Source organism: Natrix helvetica (genome assembly GCF_964273705.1).
Source record: "Natrix helvetica genome assembly, chromosome: 1".
Taxonomy (NCBI): Eukaryota; Metazoa; Chordata; class Lepidosauria; order Squamata; family Natricidae; genus Natrix; species Natrix helvetica.
The window spans coordinates 115,339,324-115,360,991 of NC_138548.1; the positions used below are offsets into that span (position 1 = coordinate 115,339,324).

A 21,668-nucleotide genomic window follows, 5' to 3' on the forward strand; every position below is an offset into this window, starting at 1 on the left:
GCATGTATGCATGTATGATTTTCAAAGTATTGGCTATACCCTTTATGTTTATCAAATCAGAAATTTGATTGACTTAAATGTTCTTTTTATTTCAGTATTCTTTCATTAAATTATAAAGGTTTCCCCCCCCCAACCCCCTTGGTAGTTTTTTTTTTAATTAGTTACAGATGAAACACAAAAAATTAGGATATCGTGCAAAAGTTCATTTATTTCAGTAATGCAACTTAAAGGTGAAACTAATATATGAGATAGACTCATTACATGCAAAGCAAGATAGTTCAAGCTGTGATTTGTCATAATTGTGATGATTATGGCTTACATGAAAACCCCAAATCCACAATCTCAGAAAATTGGAATATTGTGAAAAGGTGCAATATTCTAGGCTCAAGGTGTCCCACTCTAATCAGCTAATTAAGCCATAACACCTGCAAAGGGTTCCTGGAGCCTTTAAATGGTCTCTCAGTCTGGTTCAGTAGGAATCACAATCATGGGAAAGACTGGCAGTTGTGCAGAAAACCATCATTGACACTTTCCATAAGGAGGGAAAGCGTCAAAAGGTAATTGCAAAAGAAGTTGGATTTTCCCAAAATGCTGAATCAAAGCACATTAATAGAAAGTTATGTGGAAGGGAAAAATGGAAGAAAAAGATGCACAAGCAGCAGGGATGACCACAGCCTGGAGAGGATTGTCAGGAAAAGGCCATTCAAAAGTGTTGGGGACTTTCACAAGGAGTGGACTGAGGCTGGAGTCAGTGCATCAAGAGCCACCACACACAGACGGATCCTGGGCATGGGCTTCAAATGTCGTATTCCTCTTGTGAAGCCGTTCCTGAACAACAAACAACGTCAGAAGCGTCTTACCTGGGCTAAAGAAAAACAGACCTGGTCTGTTGCTCAGTGGTCCAAAGTCCTCTTTTCTGATGAGAGCAACTTTTGCATCGCATTTGGAAACCAAGGACCCAGAGTATGGAGGAAGATTGGAGAGGCACACACTGCAAGATGCTTGAAGTCCAGTTTGAAGTTTCCACAGTCTGTGTTGATTTGGGGAGCCATGTCATCTGCTGGTGTTGGTCCACTGTGCTTCATTAAATCCAGGGTCAACGCAGCCGTCTACTAGGAGATTTTGGAGCACTTCATGCTTCCTTCCACAGACGAGCTTTATGGGGATGCTGACTTCATTTTCCAGCAGGACTTGGCACCTGCCCACACTGCCAAAAGCACCAAAACCTGGTTCAATGACTGTGGGATTACTGTGCTTGATTGGCCAGCAAACTCGCCTGACCTGAACCCCATAAAGAATCTATGGGGCATTGCCAAGAGAAAGATGAGAGACATGAGACCGAACAATGTAGAAGAGCTGAAGGCTGCTATTGAAGCATCTTGGTCTTCCATAACACCTCAGCAGTGCCACAGGCTGATAGCTTCCATGCCACACCGCATTGAGGCAGTAATTGCTGCAAAAGGGGCCCAAACCAAGTACTGAGTAGATATACATGCTTATACTTTTCAGAGGTCCGATATTGTTCTATGTACAATCCTTGTTTTATTGATTGCATGTAATAATCTAATTTTCTGATATGGTGGATTTGGGGTTTTCATGAGCTGTAAGCCATAATCATCACAATTATGACAAATCACGGCTTGAACTACCTTGCTTTGCATGTAATGAGTCTTATCTCATATATTAGTTTCACCTTTTAACTTGCATTACTGAAATAAATGAACTTTTGCACGATATTCTAATTTTTTGAGTTTCATCTGTACACAAATCTGCCTGTATTGCTAATAATAATTATTATTATTGAAATTCACTTGCGGATTAACTTTACATTGATGTAAGAAGCTGGATTTAAGTTGCAGTCTTACTAATTTGGTTTGGTCCTGAAATGGTATATTATCTGATATGGCCGCTACAGTTAAAGAATATTCATGGAACAGAAAAAAGTTTTTTCAAAACAAAACTAACTTATACTGAATATTCCATTTGAATATTTTGAATGGGTTAGATCAGTGATGGTGAACCTTTTTCTTATGGCATGCCAAAATTGTGTTTGCGCGCTATAGTGCGGGCACGCATACCCCCACCAATTCAATCCTCCCCACCCACCTGCGCATGCAACCCCTCACCCCAGGCTCCGGAGGCTTTTCCTGAAGCCTGGGGAGGGCGAAAAACTGCCCCAATGGGTCTCTGGATGGCCAAGGGAGGCCATTTTTGCCCTCCCCAGGCTTCAGGAAAAGCCTCCGGAGGTTGGGGAGGGCGAAAAATGGCCCCAACAGGCCAACTGGAAGTTCGGGAACAAGTTTGGGAAATGTTCTATACATTGATTATTCAAAACAATATTGGCCTCTTTTGCTTGTCAAAAACACGAGACATCGAGAATGCAAGGAACGAAACTGTTGTCACCTTTTTTTAAACTGGTTGCAAAGGAGAAAGTATATGACGCTGTTCCAAATTGTATCACGTCAGGATAGTGTGCAGTATTTATTGTTGAATGCCTTCACTCTTTCACCCTGTAGCAGAAATATCCTGCAGTCCTACACCATGCATTTCAATTGTCAGGGTTGAAAGGGTGCACAAGGGGATTCTGTAATGAGGGACAGAAGAGACGCTAGACATTTTACATCTTGAATATAATGAGTAGTTGTTGAAACCATCATTTGGACCAAAGCACATGTAACTTTCAGTAATATTGAATCACTTGCTATTTGCTTATGGATTACTGTTACGATTACTATGGCAGCTTCCTCTTTTTCAGAAAGTATGTGTTTATCTTTTTGATTGTTAGAAATAGTTAGAAACACAGTTTGCCTAATATTGCCAACATTTTCAGAGACATTTTGGTAAAGCCCAGAACCTGATACCCCAAATGTTTTTGTGTCCTTGCCTCAGCTGACCTTTTTGGGTCATTCTGGGACCTTACTTCTGCTGATACACATCTTAGATTTGGATTTAGGCAATGTAACACAAATCCTTAATCCTTAAGTGTTAAGTTTACAATACTAGTCTCAGGACCTCTTTAACCTAATATCTGCTGGTTGTATGTGGGTCACCATTGGTCTTGAGCTGCATTTCAGTCCCTAGGTCGATAAAACAAGACCTGGCATTGCTACCTCCTATGGAAATGGAAGATAGCCTGGCCTAGTATTAGTGATTTTTTTTCATATGGTGGCAGTTGGTATCACAGCTGCTGCAACAGCAGCAAAATAACCATATGAAACTTAAGCCTGCTGCATGTATATCTTTCTTAATATATCTTTGTCTCTCTGCCTCTCCCCCCCCCTTCATGATTTTATTGTTTTTTGTTTTGTTTTTTGTTTTGTTTTTAGTTAGGAAATAGGGAACCTTTAAAAGATGTTAGGAAAACTATAAAGAAAAAAATGTAAGGCATCCAAATACTTGAAACAATGTAAAACATGCCTTCTTTGCTTTGAGTTAAGGAAAAAATTTAGAAACACTCAAAAATGATTTTTCTGCACAAAAAACATTTTGAGCTGGAACCCTTTGTATGTTCTTGTTAGCTCAGTTTTGGGTTGGAAGCTGAAGCATTGGATTATTGGGAAATAATTCAAGATTAAACTATGTGTTTGTTCACTGTGCTAAATCTTATTAAATATAATTACCTTGGTTTAATTTCTTTCTTCAAAAAATGTGCTTTAATTGAAATCTGCCTGGTGACATAAACTATAAAGATAAAGAAAAAAGAAACAAAAAACTACTTTATTACAAACTGCTGCCCCATGAAAACTTTTCTGTGAAAATTATATAGATCAATTACATAATTCAAGCATATCAAGTTCTCATCCAGGATTATGTTAAAGTGGTGAAATGAGAATATTCAAACTGCTGTTACTTAAACTATTTGAACAGTTTGTTTTGTGTATCCTTCGAAAATATGACTAGGTCTTATTTTCTTTTGACCCTCAAAAAAACAGCTAGCCTTCTTTTCTAGAGGTGTCTTAATTTCCCCCACACACACCTCGTCTGGCCACCGGTCCGCTTCTTTCGCGGCCGAAAAGAGCAAGCAACACAACCCATGCGCCTTGCACATCCTTGCGTACCTGTAATGGTCACTCCAGCTACCGGTAGCTGTCCACTTGAAAAAGTCTGCCGTCCACTCCGGCAAGCCTGGCCGTGCATGCGCTTAAATAGGGCCAAATTTTGGGGGTAGGGTTTAATTTTGACACATGCTCACAAAACAGTGCTGGACCTTCTTTTTGGGGTGGGTCATGTTTTAGGAGAAACATGGTATAATCTTTGAAATTTAATCAGTTCACTAATCAATGTTTGTTTCTAGGTTATGGAAGTGTGCTTATAATTTAAATCCTGTTCTGTCTTGATGTGGGTGCTGCTTATTGTTGAGGTGACATGGTACTTGCACAAGTTACGATGGCATTGAAAAAAAGTGACTTATGACCGTTTTTCAAACTTATGACCATTCCAACATCCCCATGGTCATGTGATTTACATTCAGATGCTTGACAGCTGATTTACATTTATCACAGTTGCAGTGTCCCTTGATCATGCGATCCCCTTTTGCCACCTTCTGACAAGCAAAACTAGATACATTTAACAACTGGGTTACTAATTTAATAACTGCAGTGATTCACTTAATAAATGGGGCAAGAAAAGTCATAAAATGGGGCAAAACTCGCGTAACAAATTTCTCACTTAGCAACATACATTTTGGACTCAATTGTGGGCATAGGTTGAGAACTACATGTACATGAAAAGATGATCTTGTAATAGCTTTGTCTCTGGTTACTTACTCAGGATTTTTGATTTAATGTATGTATTCTAAATAAATGCTTCTATAAATGACTTCAATTCTGGAATAATAGTTTTTACAGATCTCACTGTATACATTTGATTTAAATAAATATTAAATATATTCACTGATAATGCCCCTTTCAGAGCTACTACAATGTTTTAGACTTTGTGTCAGGGCATTTTCCAGAAAGTTTCTCACATTCTGAAAGTAAAAATAAATAACCAGAATTTAGTGGAAAGTATTCTGGTCTGCAAAGGATACTTGCTTGCCCAAAGTTAAGAGTGGGATTTAAAAAAAAAAACGTTTTAAAAAAAGTTTTCCAGAAACAGGGAAGTACAAGTTTTGCTGTACCCCTGTCTTAATTGAGTTTATTAGTTGATTCCAGACTCATCCAGGATAACTACTTCCTTACTATAAGAAGAATGAAAATAAAGTTGTTGATACTGACTTAATGATGGTACTGTACCTAATTGCCAGATTTCTCAGGGGTTTTATGGCAATCGGGAGTGGATGGAGCGTTTTCCTCCTCCTGCCATGCTCAAACAAATCTTTAGATAAACTCATGCATCCAAACACATATATATATTTACAATTCTTCAGATTGTTTGAAAATAGAATTTCTGTTGGTGATCCTGGAATTCAAAATACCTTGTTTTTGTGTTGAGGAAAGTAAGATATTTCCCATACCACCAACAAGCAGGCTATGATCTTTCCAGTGTCCTATATAACACTACCTCAACCTAATGAGTACTCTGCTTTGGAATGAAAACACTTTAGTTTGCCTGATTGTTCCAAGGCTATTCCTATACATGTGGTCCTCAACTTGCAACTATTTGTTAGTAAAAATGTTCATTAAAAAACAAACATAAAAATCCTCCTTCTTTACATGCTGTAGAAAGTGTATCAGTTGGTTACAAATGTTTTTTGTGCATATATTTTACCGTCATCAAGTATAATTCATATTAACTCTAGTATCTTAACTCAAATGTTTATACATATTACCATCATCATACCTCCACTTTTATTTGACTATTATTGTTTAAACATCCTTCATCATGAAATATAGCAAAATTTAATACATAACCACATACTGGCATTTCATTTACTTATTTATAAAATCCTCCATTAACATTAAATCCTTATATCCTATTCTAGCTAAACATCCATAATATTTAATAATCAAAACTTAACTCTGTCTAATTTATTCTCTTTTTATTTATTATTATTATTATTAACTTTTATATATAATCCCAGGTCTCATTCAATATTCATATCCAATTATTGCTTATCATAACACTACACATTGCATACAGTATTGTCATTACCAATTTTTTATTTAACTATACCTATTATCACAAGAGTTTCATTAGGTTTAGCCGTCCAGTACGATCCCACAGAGTTGGTCTCCTCAGGGTGCCGTCGGCCAGGCAGTGTCGGCAGGGGGAGAGCCTTCTCTGTGGGAGCGCCTTCCCTCTGGAATGAGCTTTCCCCCGGAGCTTCGCATAATCCCTGACCTCTGGTCCTTCCGACGCGCCCTAAAAGTTGGCTTTTCCAGCAAGCCGGCCTGGCCTGTAAATTTTAATTTTAACTTATTTTAAATGTATTGTCGTTTTGTTTTTTTTGGATATGGATTTAATCTTTTTTAACTTTTGGGATGTGTGTTTTTTAATGTACGCCGCCCTGAGTCCTTTTGGAGAAGGGCGGCATATAAATCCAAATAAGCCAAACCAAACCAAACCAAGCTAGTAGTTTTAAATTATACTCTTCCATCTATCAACCTATATCTTTCCAATAACAAAATCTTATGTCCTCTGCCATTTGTAGTATCAATCTTCTAATGAGCTTTGTATGGACTGGTCCTAGCAACTTCTTGCTTGTAAGATCTCTCATATAATCCTGATGCCCTCTTTCTGCCTCTTTATTCCACTTGTCTTTAGTTGTCAGCAGTGTTATCCATCTTTTCGTTAATAAAGTTTCATAGTCCATACATTCTTTACTTTTTTCTTCTTCTATGTCTTACCCTTTGAAATAGGTTTCCTCTCCATTTATTTCCTCTTTCAGTATTCCATTCTTTGCATTTTCAAAAACAAACCAATTGCCATAAATGTCAGTAAGTTTAATCGCTTTATATTCATTTTCCACTTCAATTCTTTGAGTTTTAATCTCCTCATTTTGCATTTGGTGAACATCATCAAATTTTCAATCACGTCTTTCTGTTAACTGTTCCAAAAGTTCCAGTTTTTGTTCAATCTTCTCATATGTATTTGTTAATTTTAATAATTCTGAAAATATTGTCTCCAGGCTTACAATCTCTCCATTTTCCTGACACTCCGCCATTTTAAACAAAGAGCTCTCGCTTGGAAGGTTTTTTTAAGTTAAAACATGGATTCACAAAAGCCGTTTTTCCCCCCTCTTCTCTGGTTGAAAACACGCTTCAAAAGGACATTTGGCTTACCCCTATCGCTCTGCAATGAGCCGTCAAACAAACCGTGAAGAAAGGGAAAAGTTCCGCTTGAATACACAAAGCTCCAATCAACAAAACCTCCCGCACGTAGCACTTTTAAGATATTTCTTTTTATATCTGTTTTGCATTTCAAATTAGAAAAAGAGGTCCAGTCTTTAAATGAATTTAATAATAATACTCACAGCGATGAAAGAGGAAAACTTTGGTTTATAAATCACTGAGTCACAGAAAAAAAAAGATAGAAACAGAAGACTTAATCCGTCCATTTTAAAAAGCTTGTAAAGGTTTCATCCATGAAGATAGCATATAAGAAAATGGAATAGCAACTGTCCAGAACCGTTGCAAGATTAATTTCGCCGCTTAAGTCTTCTATTCTTCAATTTAAATCAATTTTTAAGTTTTTATAGGCAGTCTCTCATTTAAAACAATGATGATTCCTCACCAGCTGGAAACACTTTCACTTTCCATTCCTTCCATTTTGGGGCTGCCCTGACTTCATCAGCCTTGGCTGGATTTTTTGTCACCAGCTTGACGGAATTTCTCTTGCTTCTTTCGGGGATTTTACGATATCCCCAAGTTCAGCAAGACATATTCTTCCTGTTCACTGTCTCTACGGGACAGTTCAGATCCGTTTGGATCCCCCAGTGGCAAAAGTGTCGATTGCGATCTCAGAGCATTGAGATCGCACATTGTATCGTCGTGACTTCGCCGCCCCCCCCCCCCCACGTCTCTTCTTTTGTTGTGATAATGAGAAGTAGTGTTTCCCAATTTTGGGATATTCCAATAATTTATTTTGTTGTTTTTTGATTTGAACGTCTTGAAGACAAATAAAATCTAATTTTAACTTTCCTAATTTGTTGAAAGTCCTTTTCCTTTTCTTTTCATAGGGGAATTTACTCCATATTATTTCATCTTCCCTAGTTTTACTTGTAGATAGGTCTTATTGTTCTGATTGCTCTTATTTCTCTCTTTTGTCTTTGCACCTTCTCGTTCTGCTCTCTCCTTTAATTTTGTTTCATCTTTTTTGTTGTACGTTTCTTCCTCCTGATGCTTCTTGTTTCTTGTCATCTATCTCGTCTCTCTCTTTTTCCTCATATAATCCAAATTGCTCATCATAAAATTGCTCTGCTTTCTCTATAGTATCAAGTCTATGCCTTTGATCCATCCAGATCTCTAGGATTCCCTCAGGTATTAGCATCTGAAATTTACTTCATGCTTAATTAATTGTCTTGTCAGAAATTGGTATTGTTTTATCATGTCTCTTACTCTTCTAGGGACTTGTTTCAGAACTATTATTTCTCTTTATATTTCAATGGGTTATCTCTTGCTTTTTGAAGTATCACTGTTCCTAGTGCCTTCTTAGTAAATCTCACATGTATTCCCTAGGTCAGTGGTTCTCAACCTTCCCAATGCCGCGACACTTTAATACAGTTCCTCATGTTGTGATCCCCAACCATAAAATTATTTTCGTTGCTACTTCATAACTCTAATTTTGCTACTGTTATGAATCGTAATGTACCTGATATGCAGGATGTATTTTCATTATTACAAATTGAACATAATTAAAGCATAGTGATTAATCTACCAATCTTGGTTTGGGAGATCAGCCAGGCTAGGATTTTCCAGGATAAAACGACCTCCCTGCCTGCCTCCAGCAGCAGTTCATGGCTGACATGAGTTTCACTTTATTAAGTTTACATTTTTTACATTCCGTTCCACCCACCCACCCAGTTTTCTTTCTTTCTTTCTTTCTTTCTTTCTTTCTTTCTTTCTTTCCATTCCTCCCTCCCTCCCTTCTTTCTTTTTCTTTCCATTCCTCCCTCTCTTTTCTTCCTTTCCATTCCTCCCTCCCTTTTCTTTTTCTTTCTTTCCATTCCTCCCTCCCTTTTTTCTTTTTTTCCATTCCTCGCTTTCTTTTCTTCTTTCTTTTCCTCCCTCCCTTTTCTTCTTTCTTTCTTTTCCTCCCACCCTTTTCTTTCTTTCCATTCCTCCCTCCCTTTTCTTCTTTCTTTCCATTCCTCCCTCCCTTCTTTCTTTCCATTCCTCCCTCTCTTTTCTTCTTTCTTTCCCTTCCTTCATTTCTTTCTTTCTTTCTTTCTTTCTTTCTTTCTTTCTTTCTTTCTTTCTTTCTTTCTTTCTTCCTTTCTTTCTCAAGAATCGTTACAACCAGGTATGGGAGCGCGTAGCGGTTAATTCATGCAAGCAATCGATTTAACACAGATTAAGAAGAAAATGGGATTTTAAACAGAGGCTTAAACTACATCGAACTGTGCTTCTATCCCAAGTGGAATTCCTCAGGATGGAAGGAATGGGTGGGCGGGGCCTGTCCTCCCCTCCCCCCCACCTTTCCTGCCAGCCCTTCCCGGGGGCCAAAACCAATGCCACCATATCTGCCCTCTTCAGGACAGGTCCTCTTTAGAAGGACAAGGCCCTGCTGGTCCCCTTCGCGTTACTCGTCAAGTGACGGCGTGATGATGCTAGTTTGACACGAGGTATAGAAAGCAATCATTTTCGAAAAATCTTTGGATGAATGAAATGTTGAATTAAAAGTTCTTGTCACTCTGTGAGAGGTAAGTTATCTCAATGATGGCACTCAAATATTTAAGGGGTTCCTTATTTTGTATTTGAAAGAATCCTACATATGTTGCTTATCTATAAAATCTATAGTATCCATATGTTCATCATCCATTTTTCTGGGATTGAGGTTTGGACTTAATGGTATTCAGCAGGCAGTAAAATATTTTAGGGTTTTATTAAAAAGTATTTCAGTTTGTTTTGAATTTGAAATGGTTATACATTCAGATTATCAGATGTTAATCTGTAAAAATGACTGGCAAAATTGTCAAGGTAGTTGTAAGTAACAATTGTCTTGATAAAAAACAAAAATTGTCAAAGTTCAGTAAGTAACTGCTGTAGATATTGGATTTGATATCGTCAAGTACTTCTGCATCTGGTCTTAAAGACTCAAATATTTCTCCATTTGTATTTATTACTTTGAGGTATTCCATATACTCATAGGTCTTTTAAAATTACTGTTTTTTCCAAGCTTCCTTATGATTTTTCAGTTTCATTACTTTTAGTTTAGTTTAATTTTAATTTCCAAATTTATATATAAATTTTCCAGAATTGTAGGCAGTATTGAAATTTAATAAAATAAATGAATCCATTCCATTAATTTTTAGTACAAATTTCAGAGTCGCTATTTCATTCTTTCTACTTTATTTTCTTGGTGTTGTAATTATCTTTTCAGACTTCTTTTGCTCTTTAAGGTACGTTTAACCTACAGCATGAACATCTATTTCAAGAATGCATAAATATTATGCTCTCCCCATGGACTTTTGCATTATTAATAAAGCAGATACTTTATTCTGTCAATATCCCATAAGAAATGTTTACAACCAATATAATTTTTGAAGTAATATGCTATTTTATGATTTTGTCTATATATTTTTTCCTCTGTATAATTAGCCAAGGGATTTTTTTCCTTGTAGAAATTGTTTATATTCTAAAACATTTTCTTCAGTAAATATTTAGCTAATAGTAAGACCATCTTAGTAATTTAAAAGCTTTCTTCTGGAACCTCTTTTTAGTTATTGACTGGTATTTCAGATAATATATTGCCTTTGCAAAAGAATGCATGATATATTTGCTGATCTTCAGATATTTCAAGAGATGCTTTTTAGTACAGTTGCTTAAAATATTTAATCATTAATGGATATTGATTGCACAGCCCTCTGATGTTGCTGATATTATAGAACCAGTAATTGGAGGGTTTTTAGGTCAAGAATATTGGAAAATTACTTGTTTTTATTAAACATATTGAACGTTGTACTTGTTGATCCTTGCAGTGGTAGTTTGGCATACAAGAATGTTTTTTGCCCTTTGAGCATTTCCAATTCATACTTCATCAACAGTGTTTTGTCAACAATATTGACCTTAGCCTGGGTTATAGTATGGAAACGCTTCTTAGATTTTTCATAACCATTTTGCTGAAGGGAGAATGTAATAACCACCTGCCATGTAAATTCTGTACTCCAGTCTGTACTAATGGATGAAGATATTTATTTATTTATTCATCACTCCATCCACACATTTAAAGACCCCTTGACTCCTTAGCAGTCCTGCACAGTTTATAAATAAAAAGGAGAAAAGGGATCCTTTGTAATGGTGGTGGTGGGGAATACTCGGCTGTTTTAACAGCACGGCATTCTGTTTCTAGAATAAAAACCTCCTGTTCTCCATTGTGGTGGAGATAGGATCCAGGAATGGGTTGACCTTGTCTGCTCGCTGATTGGACTGAGTCTGTCAAAGCTGTTGAAACACTCCCCTGTTGCTAGGGCTTCCCAGCTTTCGACTCAGTCCCTTAGCAAGGGCAGATGAGTCATTCCTTATTCCTTCCAAATTTCCTTCTATTTCTTCAAATCTTCCTGATGACTATTGCAGAATTAACCAAGACTTAAATTTGTGAGTAGATCATTTAGTGACCCACCTGGACAGATAGAGTAACTGAATCCCATTCAGTGCCTAGGCTAGGCTCTAGCCACTGGAGGAGTGACAGCCAACGCCAGTGTGCACGAGCTGGTATTCTCTCCACTTGCACTAACAGCTCCAGCAGTGGCAGAGAGGTCTCAGAAAGGGGCTTGACGCCCCCTGTCAGTGCTGGACTTTCATGTGCCTCTCTTTACAGAGCCTCGCGCTCTAATTACAGCCACCAGCTCTTAAACAATTCCCTGACCAACTGTGATCTAGCTGGAGCTCCATGCCCCTTGGTATCACTTCCATGGGCAGGAGCTTTGCACCCCACATAGAGGTGGATAACCTATCACAACAAAGCGGGGGAGTGAGTGGGCAACCATCAGCCTCAACATGTCTTTGCTGCTATTAGCGAGTGAAATGCACAGCCTGCCACTCTACGAGTCTCCTCACATCTCAAACTTTTAATGGCTCGAAAGAGCTAGGGCTCAAAGTGACAGCACTTTTAGCAAGGCAAATGGCTAGACTCCACTTTCCCACTCAGCAGTCAAGCCTGCTGCAAAAAGCGATCCCGTCTATCGCCAGGAAACACTGAAGCCATCATTGCACGGCGGGGGTTAAAAATGCTGCTTGTCAGGGAGTCAAAATGGAGGGCGCAGCAGCAGTTACTCACAGCAAGAGAGATCAGGCTGAAAGCACACTATAACATTTCTGGAACTGCCTCAACACCTACAATGCAGCCCTCTACTTCAACGGGCCACAAAAGCAATGCTAAAAATGCAAATAAGCAGAGTAAGCCATTTAAGAGCTCCAAGTCTGCCTCAAAATTTGAAAAGAGAAGGGATAAGACCTTGGACTGCCTTTGCTCTCAGGCTGGCAACCAAAAGTTCAAGGCTCCCTTATGAGAGGCGAGTTAGGCTCTTCCTATGCCAGGCACTCAATGACTCTGTCACCAGGCGGAGCTGAAGAGCAGATTTCTCCCTCAAGCCCTATTTTCCCTGTCAACACCAGAGGTCTATGGGGATCAGTGTCAGATTTGAATACTTCATCTGGCATCATAGACCAGCCTCATTCTTCAGTCAGGGCGGCTCCAGTAGCCACTTTTACCCCAACAGTTACGGGTCTTCACACAGAATTGCAGACCGACCCAATGGCCCAGCCTAATTTGCAGGACATTGTTGCCAATGCAATTAGGCAGGGCATTGCAGCTGGGCTACAACACCAGTCCAGACGAGCCTCCTTGGCAGCCTCTGAGCTGCACCTAGAGCATGCAGATATTTTAGCAGACCCTGAGGCTTACTCGCCCGCCCCCTCACAGAGTAGCCAGTCTCCGCCTTCTGAAGAGGGAGAAATAAGAGAAGCAGACTTGTCAGATGATGAGGGCATGATCACAGAACAGCCCACCTTCACTGGATCGTTCCAACTCGTCATGTTCAAGTCGCTTCTTTTCAAGGCTAAGAACTCAGCTAAACTGTGCCAAAATTGCTGACCTGATACCAGAGACTCTAACCACCACAGCAGACCCGCTCTTCTCAGAGCACAGTACGGAGGCGGAAACAATTCTAGTGCCTAGACACATCTTCGTTGATGTGGTCCAAAGGCAGTGGGGCTCAACTGCTTCCAGTCCTATGCCAATGTCTGCTAACAGGCGTTTTACAATGTGAGTCCTGAGCTTGCCCCGTCACTTCACTACCTACTGTGGACACACTGATGGCGGCCCTCTACACTTCATCCACCACGCCTGGTGTATCTGAAGAATCTGTGAAACTGGAGGACAGACAGGAGGATCTAATTCTACAGAGGAGCCATCCAGCAGCTGCGTGGGCATTCCGGGCATCTATGACTGTCTCATTTTTCAACCGAGCCTCGTTGCTTTGGCTTTGGCAGCTGCAGGAGAGGATCCCAGCAACCGATACCAGGATGCACCAGCATGTCAACAAGCTGGTGGCAATGATCCAGTTGTTGGCTGATGACACTCTCAGTGCTGCTAGATTTGCATCCAAGTCTCTGGCCTCCTCAGTAGTGGTGCTGCGCTTACTCTGGCTCCGACAGTGGCAGGCAGATGCTCGCCACAAGTGGTGTCTGGCTTCTGCCCCATTTAAAGGGGGTCACTTGTTTGGAGAATATCTGGAATCCGTCTGGGTGGAATCCAGGGATAAGAGAAAAATCTTGCCACCTGGTACCAGAAGGGGCTTTTTTCGCCCCTCACCATACACAAGACTTCCTTCCTTTCAGGCCCCAGACTCCAGACTGGCAAATTTCAGGCCACAGAGGGGTTACATCTCAAGGCAGCAACAACAATCGGACCATCTAGCTAGAGGTAGACAGTCCAAGCGGTCCTTTCATGGGGAAGGAGGTCATTACTTCCATCGCCTCTGATACTGACGCGTTCATCCCTCCCATCGGGGGGTCGCCTGGCCCTTTTCGCTGACATGGGAGGAAATTACTTCAGTCGCGTAGGTTAAAGATCTGGGCTCTCCCTTAAATTCCTCTCCACACGGTGCACAGGTATCCTACCTGTGATCTGACCAAGGTTTTAAACTCATACACCGGATCCCCCTTTGAGCCTTTGCGGATGGCCACCTTATGTTTCCTTACCCTTACGGTGGCATTCCTAGTGGCAGTCACGGCCAGGTGGATTTCAAAACTTCAGGTCCTTTCTATGAGGGAGGACTTCTGTATTTTTCATCCCGACAGAGTAGTCCTATCTCTGGATCCTTCCTTTTTCCCCAAGGTGTGCACCCAAAGGGCCCAGGAACTCCTGCTGAACTTCTGCCCAGCCCCTTCTCATCCTCTTGAGAAGAAGTGGCACACCTTGGATGTCAGGAGGACTCTCAGGATTTATATAATGAGGACTTCCTCCTTTAGAAAGTTAAAGTCTATTCCTGTCTTTCCAGCCATCATCTTTAGGCAGGAAAGTGAATTTGTCGACACTAGGGCGGTGGCTAAGGACATGCATAGACAAAGCTTACAGGCACTGCCGTTACCTGGTCTCATCACAGCGCATTCCACCAGGAGCGTGGCCACGATTTTGGGCTATGCAGGCATTTTTAGAAGAGGGCATTTTTAGAAGAGGTCTGTCGTGCGGCCACTTGGACCTCTCCTTCCCCCTTTGTCAGGCACTATAAACTGGACATTTTTACCTCTGCTGAGGCAGTGTTTGGCCGATGGGTGCTACAGACTGTTCACACGGGCCGGGGAACTTCGGACCAGACTGCGGCCCACCTGTAAGGACAAGCCAGCTTTGGTATGTTCCATTCTTGGATGTTATCTCCACCACAATGGAGAAAAGGGGTTAGTCTTACTTGATACCTCGTTGTTTCTCATAAGATGGAGATAGCATCCATCCCCATCCTGAAGGAGACTGGTCCTTGAGCAGGAGGAACAGGACTCACAACAGGACATGTCGAGTCTGTCACTTCAACTTCACTGAAAGCTGGGAAGCCCTAGCAACAGGGGGGTGTCTCAACAACTTTGGCAGACTCAGTCCAGTCAGCGAGCAGATGAAGTTAACCCATTCCTGGATGCAATTGCCACCTTATGAGAAAAGGCATATCGGGTAAGACCAACGTCCTATTCAGATATTTTTAATGTTTAAATACTAGTGGAGCCCACAGGAAGTACATTTGAACTTCCAAGTATAGCTTCAATGCAAGTTGAATATAACCTAGTACTGATTGGTTAGAATTCTTCAATTAACAAGTATGTGCTTGTGATGCTGAAATTGTGTCCCATGGAAGCAGGCCAGCGGGTGAGAGCTATGGGCAGGAAGGTCAGCACTAAGAAATATGGTGGGCAGGTGCTTCAGAGTATGGGCAGTGGGTCCTTCAGGGGATGAGATCCCCATGACACCCAAGGGCTCAGGAGAACAGCAACCCAAGAGCAACCTTCAGGAATAACTTGCCATCTTCTGCTGGCTTTCCATTGACGTAGCTGGCAGGAAGCTGACAGGGAAGGTTGCAAATGGCAATCTTGACCACAGGACACTGTAACCATTGTTATTATGAGTCGCTTGCCAAGCACCCAAATCACAATCACGTGACTGTGCAATGCAATGGCCACAGTTTCAAGGACCAGTTGTAAGTTCCCCTTCAAACTCTTGCTATACATGTCGTTGTAACCACGAAGACTACTTGTGCACAGACAAAACCCTTTTTATGAACCTTTAATCCCTTAATTTGAGATAGAGTCGGGGTGACTGAATGGAGCTGAGTGTTTTCTGGCCAGATGCCCTTCCTGATGCCAAGTAGAGTTCGCAGCAGATATTTTTTTCTTTGCATCCTAGGAGAGAAATATTTTTCATACCTAAGATTGAACTCTCAACCTTCCAAGTGAATGTCTGCCCCACTAGGCTACTATGCCACTCTTGCGTCTAAGTGTTTGCAAAATACCAATATGAGAATGAAGAAGGAGGCGTACACAAAATATCCCATCCATTTTATGAGTTTATTCACTACCTTTCTTTTCTTTCTGGGAGTAGAATAAATTGCACTAACAATGGACTGAGATGCCATTAAAGAGCATGAATCATAGAAATATTAGTAATTTCTAGGTGTATTGAATATATTGGATAGGTGACTTGTCAGTTTGCAGCTGTTGCCTTGTTGATCCAGAAGTTTCATATACTTGCAAAAGATGCTTGCAAGCTTCTTATTTGTGTAATTGCACCTGTCTAATAAGTCTGACATCAATAGTTTGGAATGATATGTGAAATTGAGGTTAGATTTCCCCCTCCTGATTTAACAGAATAAGGCCAAGAAGTTAAATATATCAAATACATATTTCTATAGTACCTTTTACAGCTGCCTTCTAAAGTAAAAGAAGCTGTCTTCTAAGGTAAAAGAAGAGTGTACTTGCAGAGTGTAAAAGGACACTGCAAAATGTACAAGTGTTAATATAAAATTAAATATCAGTATTCTTGGTGGTCACCTAAAAACTGTGGAGAAATGCTCATGTCCTCTGTGATGCAATAATGCAGATCCCTGACTCACCTGTGTGTAAAAACAGCATAAAACATGGCATGCATATTGAAGGCATTAGCCTCTAATTGAAAGCCCAAAAAGTAATATTACAGCTACTGTGTTATGTGCAACCTTAGGTCTTGGTGCATTGATAGGAAGTTAGCAAGAAGAATTACTGAAATATCCAGTAGTGAGAAGTTTCCATGTATACTAGAAATGTGAAAAGAGAACATAAAGAATTTTGGAAGTTTTTTTAGTCTATGGAGGTGGAGTATGGTCACTTAGAATTTGTTTTGTACATCTGGAGTAAAGATTATGAATATTCCTGGTAAGTAATAGAACAACACAAAGTCCATTTACGAGAGGAGATTGCTTCACTATCTGTAATATATTGTTAGGGAAAGGCTGAAGACTAATAAGCTAGCCTTTTTTAATGGAAATTCTTAAATACTGAAACAATCTTCACAAAATGATTTAGTATCTCTTTATCGTATTTGATGAGATTGCAGCTGTTGAATGCAAATAAGCCGGGAAAATAAAATTTTAGGGTCAAATCATCCAGATGCCCCCTTACATTTTTCACTGTTAAAGTAGAAATGCCGATTATATATTCAGTTCTTGGTATATTTGGGCATTTTGTGTCCTGCATGCTGCGACAATAAAAACTGCTCTTATGCCCCTCAGTCATTGTGAAGATAAATGTCTTTTTTGTCTGAAAATGATGAAATTCAATAAACTATTTTAGTACATCCTTGAATCCTATGTTCAGTTTCTTTCTTCTCTTTGACAGCTAGTCTGGTATAATGGTTAAGGTAGTGACCTAGAAATCAGGCAGCTCTGTGTTCTAGTCCTGTCTGAGGCATGAAAGCTGGCTGAGTGACTTTAGATTGGTCATTTCCTCTCAACCCAACCCATCTCACTGGATGGTGGTTGTTGGAAAAAATAGGAGGAATGTTATTTTGAAATTGCCACTGAATTATAAAGTGATAAAGGCAGAGTAAAAATCTATATTATCTTCATTATACTTGTTCAAAGATCAACAACCTTTTCAGAACAACATATACTTTGCTTTAAGCAATTTAAACAAATAATAATGAGATGCCATAGATTTGGCTGTCATAAGATTTTGATATTTTTTTTAAAAAAATCTTTTTTAAAAAAATATATATTTTGAAGGTCAGTCTAGCTCTCCTAAGAGCCCTCCATCATTGTGTTCAATCCTGGTTGTAGCCTTCTGTTGCAATGCTCCATATTCTCTCCTTGGAAGCAAATACCATGAGACTGATAAGACTTTGCCAGAACAATATGAAATTAGCTAGCTGTTTTGCATCTCATTTGAGAATCAAAGAGCGTTCTATTAGAATAGTAAGTGGAACTTGAATAGAATATGTGTTTGTAAGCATAATTACATCTTAAAGATTTAAGTTCAATCAAATACATCTGTTTGGGGCTCCTGCAATTTGATCCATGTTGGGTATTTTTCCTTATTCCAAGGGTCCTGGTCTCCTGTTGAAAGTGATGGAGTAATCTGGTCAGCATCTGCCATATTGAGAAACCAGCTCCTAAAACAGCTTGCCTGGGAGAAAGTTTGTGAAATAACGCAGTAACATGTTTGCAGTAGTATGCTTTCTTTTTTGTTGATATTTAATATTGGTCTTCCTTGACTACTATTACAAATCAGTGGGTCCTATATATTGTAGAATTTCATGTACCATGAGGTACATATGTTTTCTTGATACTAAATTCCATCTTCTTGAAAGGTCTTCTTTCTAAATATCCAATGTGCTAGAAGGATTTTTCATGGATTTTTCATTCACAAAGATTTGGAATTCTTTTGAGAAGAACTGAAATCTGGAAATCAGATTTTTAATAGGATATAGATAGAATTGCTTTATATGTTAAGAATGAGTGGTAGCAGTGGCCTGATAAATAAGCCAATGTTTGATTTTCATTTGTGTAAAATATATTTGATGTATAGAACTTAAATTCTGCAAAAGTACTAATATATTAATTCATTGGTTATTCTTCTGCCTTTTTAATCTTATGATGATTAGGTAGATACCAAAAGCAGGTGGTTGTTAACTTTATTAGGTAGGGGTCATACTGTAAGAGGTAGCCAAGCCAGAAATTGGTTTAACTATTTATAGTTCTGTACATACTTTTTAAAATCCTGTGTCAAATACTGTATCATCCTTTTGGTCCCCCCCTTGTATGTCTGCTAAATATTGTTTGTTACTGTAATGCTAAGGATCTGCCTTTAGAAGGAAGCTTTATTGGTTTCACTGGATTCAGTTCCAGGTGTGTATATTTAGAGAATTGCAATCTATTTTTAAAAGGCCAGTGAGTTGAAGTATGGGCCCACAATATGTGATTGGCTTTGATAAGATAGCTTCCTTCCACAAAATAAAAGTGTGTATAGTTTGCTCCCTATGTTTAAATTATCATGCATGTGCTTAATTGAACATAGCTAGTATTTAATTCAAAACCGTGCAGGATTGGTTGTACATGAAACTTGTTCTCTCTGTTGTAGTCTTAAAATGAAACAGAGTTATCATTGTATGATGTTAATTCACTGCAGTTTCGTAAAATGAGCACATAATATCTTCATAATGTACTTAATTGGTGGTTGCCATTACCCTGCTTTAGGAAATTACTAATTTACTAAATAATTGATGGATATAGAATTGCTGAGCATTTTGAAATTTAACATTAATATACAGAGAATCATCTAGCTAATTCCTATTTTTTTCTGTGAAATAAAATTTTTCTAATGCATCCTTATACTAATTTATCTTTAATACAACCCTCTGAGCCTGACAGTCGATATTTTGGTCTAACTCCCATCAGCCTTAGTTAATGTAGCCAAGGTTTGGATAATGGAAATTGTAGTCAGTTGAACATCTAAAAGATCCAGCTTGGGAGAGGGTGTTTAATAATACAAGAGGTTTTTTTTAAGTTTTTTAAAAAAACAAATAATTGGATCCTGATTTTTAAGAAATTATGTAAGGATTTTAACTCACCTTGACACTTCTTAATTTTTAACAATAATGAGGCAGTATTGATTTATTCAGGAGATAATGAATACTTTCCTAATATTCTATATACGCCAATACATTTTAAACATTTACTTCATCAAATAAATTTATTCTCGTAACAAGTATGAGGCCTGACAGATGCACTATTAATGGTTTGTTCTGATTGTTGGTGCTGATGAGTTTTACAACTCCAGAAGATATCCAAATTTCATTCAAACAGTGAAGGATTCATTATATTTTGCAAATAGGGTCTGCAGAAAAATATATGAGAAAATTCATAGACACTTAAGGATGGAAATGTGGATCAGCAATAGGATTAGATTAATTTGCTTATAGCAATTTCCTGAGTTGACCATTGTTGTAATCAGGCTTTGAGTAAAAAGGACAAAAATATGCTAAAATACTCTAAAATCAAATGTCTGAGTCATAAATACTTTTCTTGCTGCTCTTGCATTAACATTCAAACTATTTCCATATTAAAATCTTGTGATGACTAATCACTATATTGATATATTAAAGACATTGGCTTATCATTTAAGGCACTTTGATACTGGTAGCATTTTTCTTCCTTACATTTTTTTTTGCTATAGTAGTTTCTTGCTTTTACAGTTTCTTTTGCATACAAATTGAGAAGGCTGGGAGGGGTAGTGGAATGGCCTTCTTAAGCAGGCTTTTTAAAAACACTCCATTAATTACAATTCTGTATGATTTTTCCCCCTTTCTGTAGACCAGCATGTTTTGGAAATTTGATCTTCATTCATCATCCCACATAGACACACTTCTGGAGAAAGAAGATGTAACACTGAAGGAACTGATGGATGAAGAAGATGTGTTACAAGAGTGTAAAGCTCAAAATCGCAAACTTATAGAATTTCTTTTGAAATCGGAATGTCTGGAAAGTCTAGTATCATTCATTATAGAAGAGCCACCTCAAGACATGGATGAAAAGATCAGATACAAGTAAGAAATATGTTTAATCTAAAGCACTGGAAAAATAGGAAGTTGGGAAAAGAGATTTGCATGCTACTAATTTTAGGGAAGTATGCATTGTATGCTAAGATAGATACTCTAAAAAATCTTCCCTTTCATAACTTGTTAAGACCATATCAAATGAAAATAATTGTATCAACAAAAATTATTTATTGTTACTATTAATATTTGAACATTACGTTGTCTTGTTCCGGAGTGGGCAGTTAATTTTCCCAAGGGGCCATATGAGAAACTGGGATCATTGTGAAGGCCTTATCAATAGGCTGAACTTAAATTCTGCTCAATTGTATGTGTGGTGTATAGTTTATTTGATTACTAATTTGTGATTGCTTTCATGAGGGCTGGACAGGGACAGCCGATGGGCCGGATAAAATGCCGAGGTCTGATCTTATTTGAAGTGATTTAACTTTTCTAATAACATATTAGATATTAATATTATTAATTTTATTGGTAATAATAGTTATTGCTAATAATAGTAAAAGGTAAGTAACGGGATTCAAAGCCAAAGAGCCAGCGCTGTCCAAAGATGTCTCTGTGGTCATGTGGCCAGCATGACTAAACGCCAAAGGCACACGGAACGCTGTTGCCTTCCCACCTATTTTTTCTACTTGCATTTTTACATGCTTTCAAACTGCTAGGTTGGCAGAAGCTGGGACAAGTAACGGGAGCTCACTCCGTTATGTGGCACTAGGGATATAAACTGCCAACTGTGCCGACCTTTCTGATCGACAAGCTCAGGGTCTTAGCCACTGAGCCACCATGTCCCTATTAATAATAGTCCTAACATTCAAATGTAAATTAAAGCAATATAAAATTAATAGTTTCAGTTAAAAATGAAGGGGTGAAGGAAAACAAAAATGTAACAAAAGCAAAAACAACAACAACAACAAATTCACACAACATTTCATACAGGGACATGGTGAAGAGAGAGATTTTTCCATATGGCATCCCCAAAAATGTAATTTAAGAAATTTTAT

The 21,668-nt window shown here is 38.7% G+C and overlaps 1 protein-coding gene across 7 annotated transcripts in view; it reads left to right on the forward strand.

Moving 5' to 3' along the window:
• PPP6R3 (protein phosphatase 6 regulatory subunit 3) overlaps positions 1–21,668 on the forward strand; it is a 67,346-nt gene that overhangs the window by 13,499 nt on the left and 32,179 nt on the right. For 6 of the 7 annotated variants that reach the window (XM_081934120.1, XM_081934121.1, XM_081934123.1 and 3 more), the window contains exons 3-4: positions 18,161–18,286; positions 20,429–20,661. In XM_081934120.1, coding sequence (XP_081790246.1) covers positions 18,275–18,286; positions 20,429–20,661 — 245 coding nt within the window. In that variant the 5' untranslated portion in view covers positions 18,161–18,274. The remainder of the gene's footprint in view (positions 1–18,160; positions 18,287–20,428; positions 20,662–21,668) is intronic. The other variant, XM_081934122.1, reaches the window with a different exon arrangement.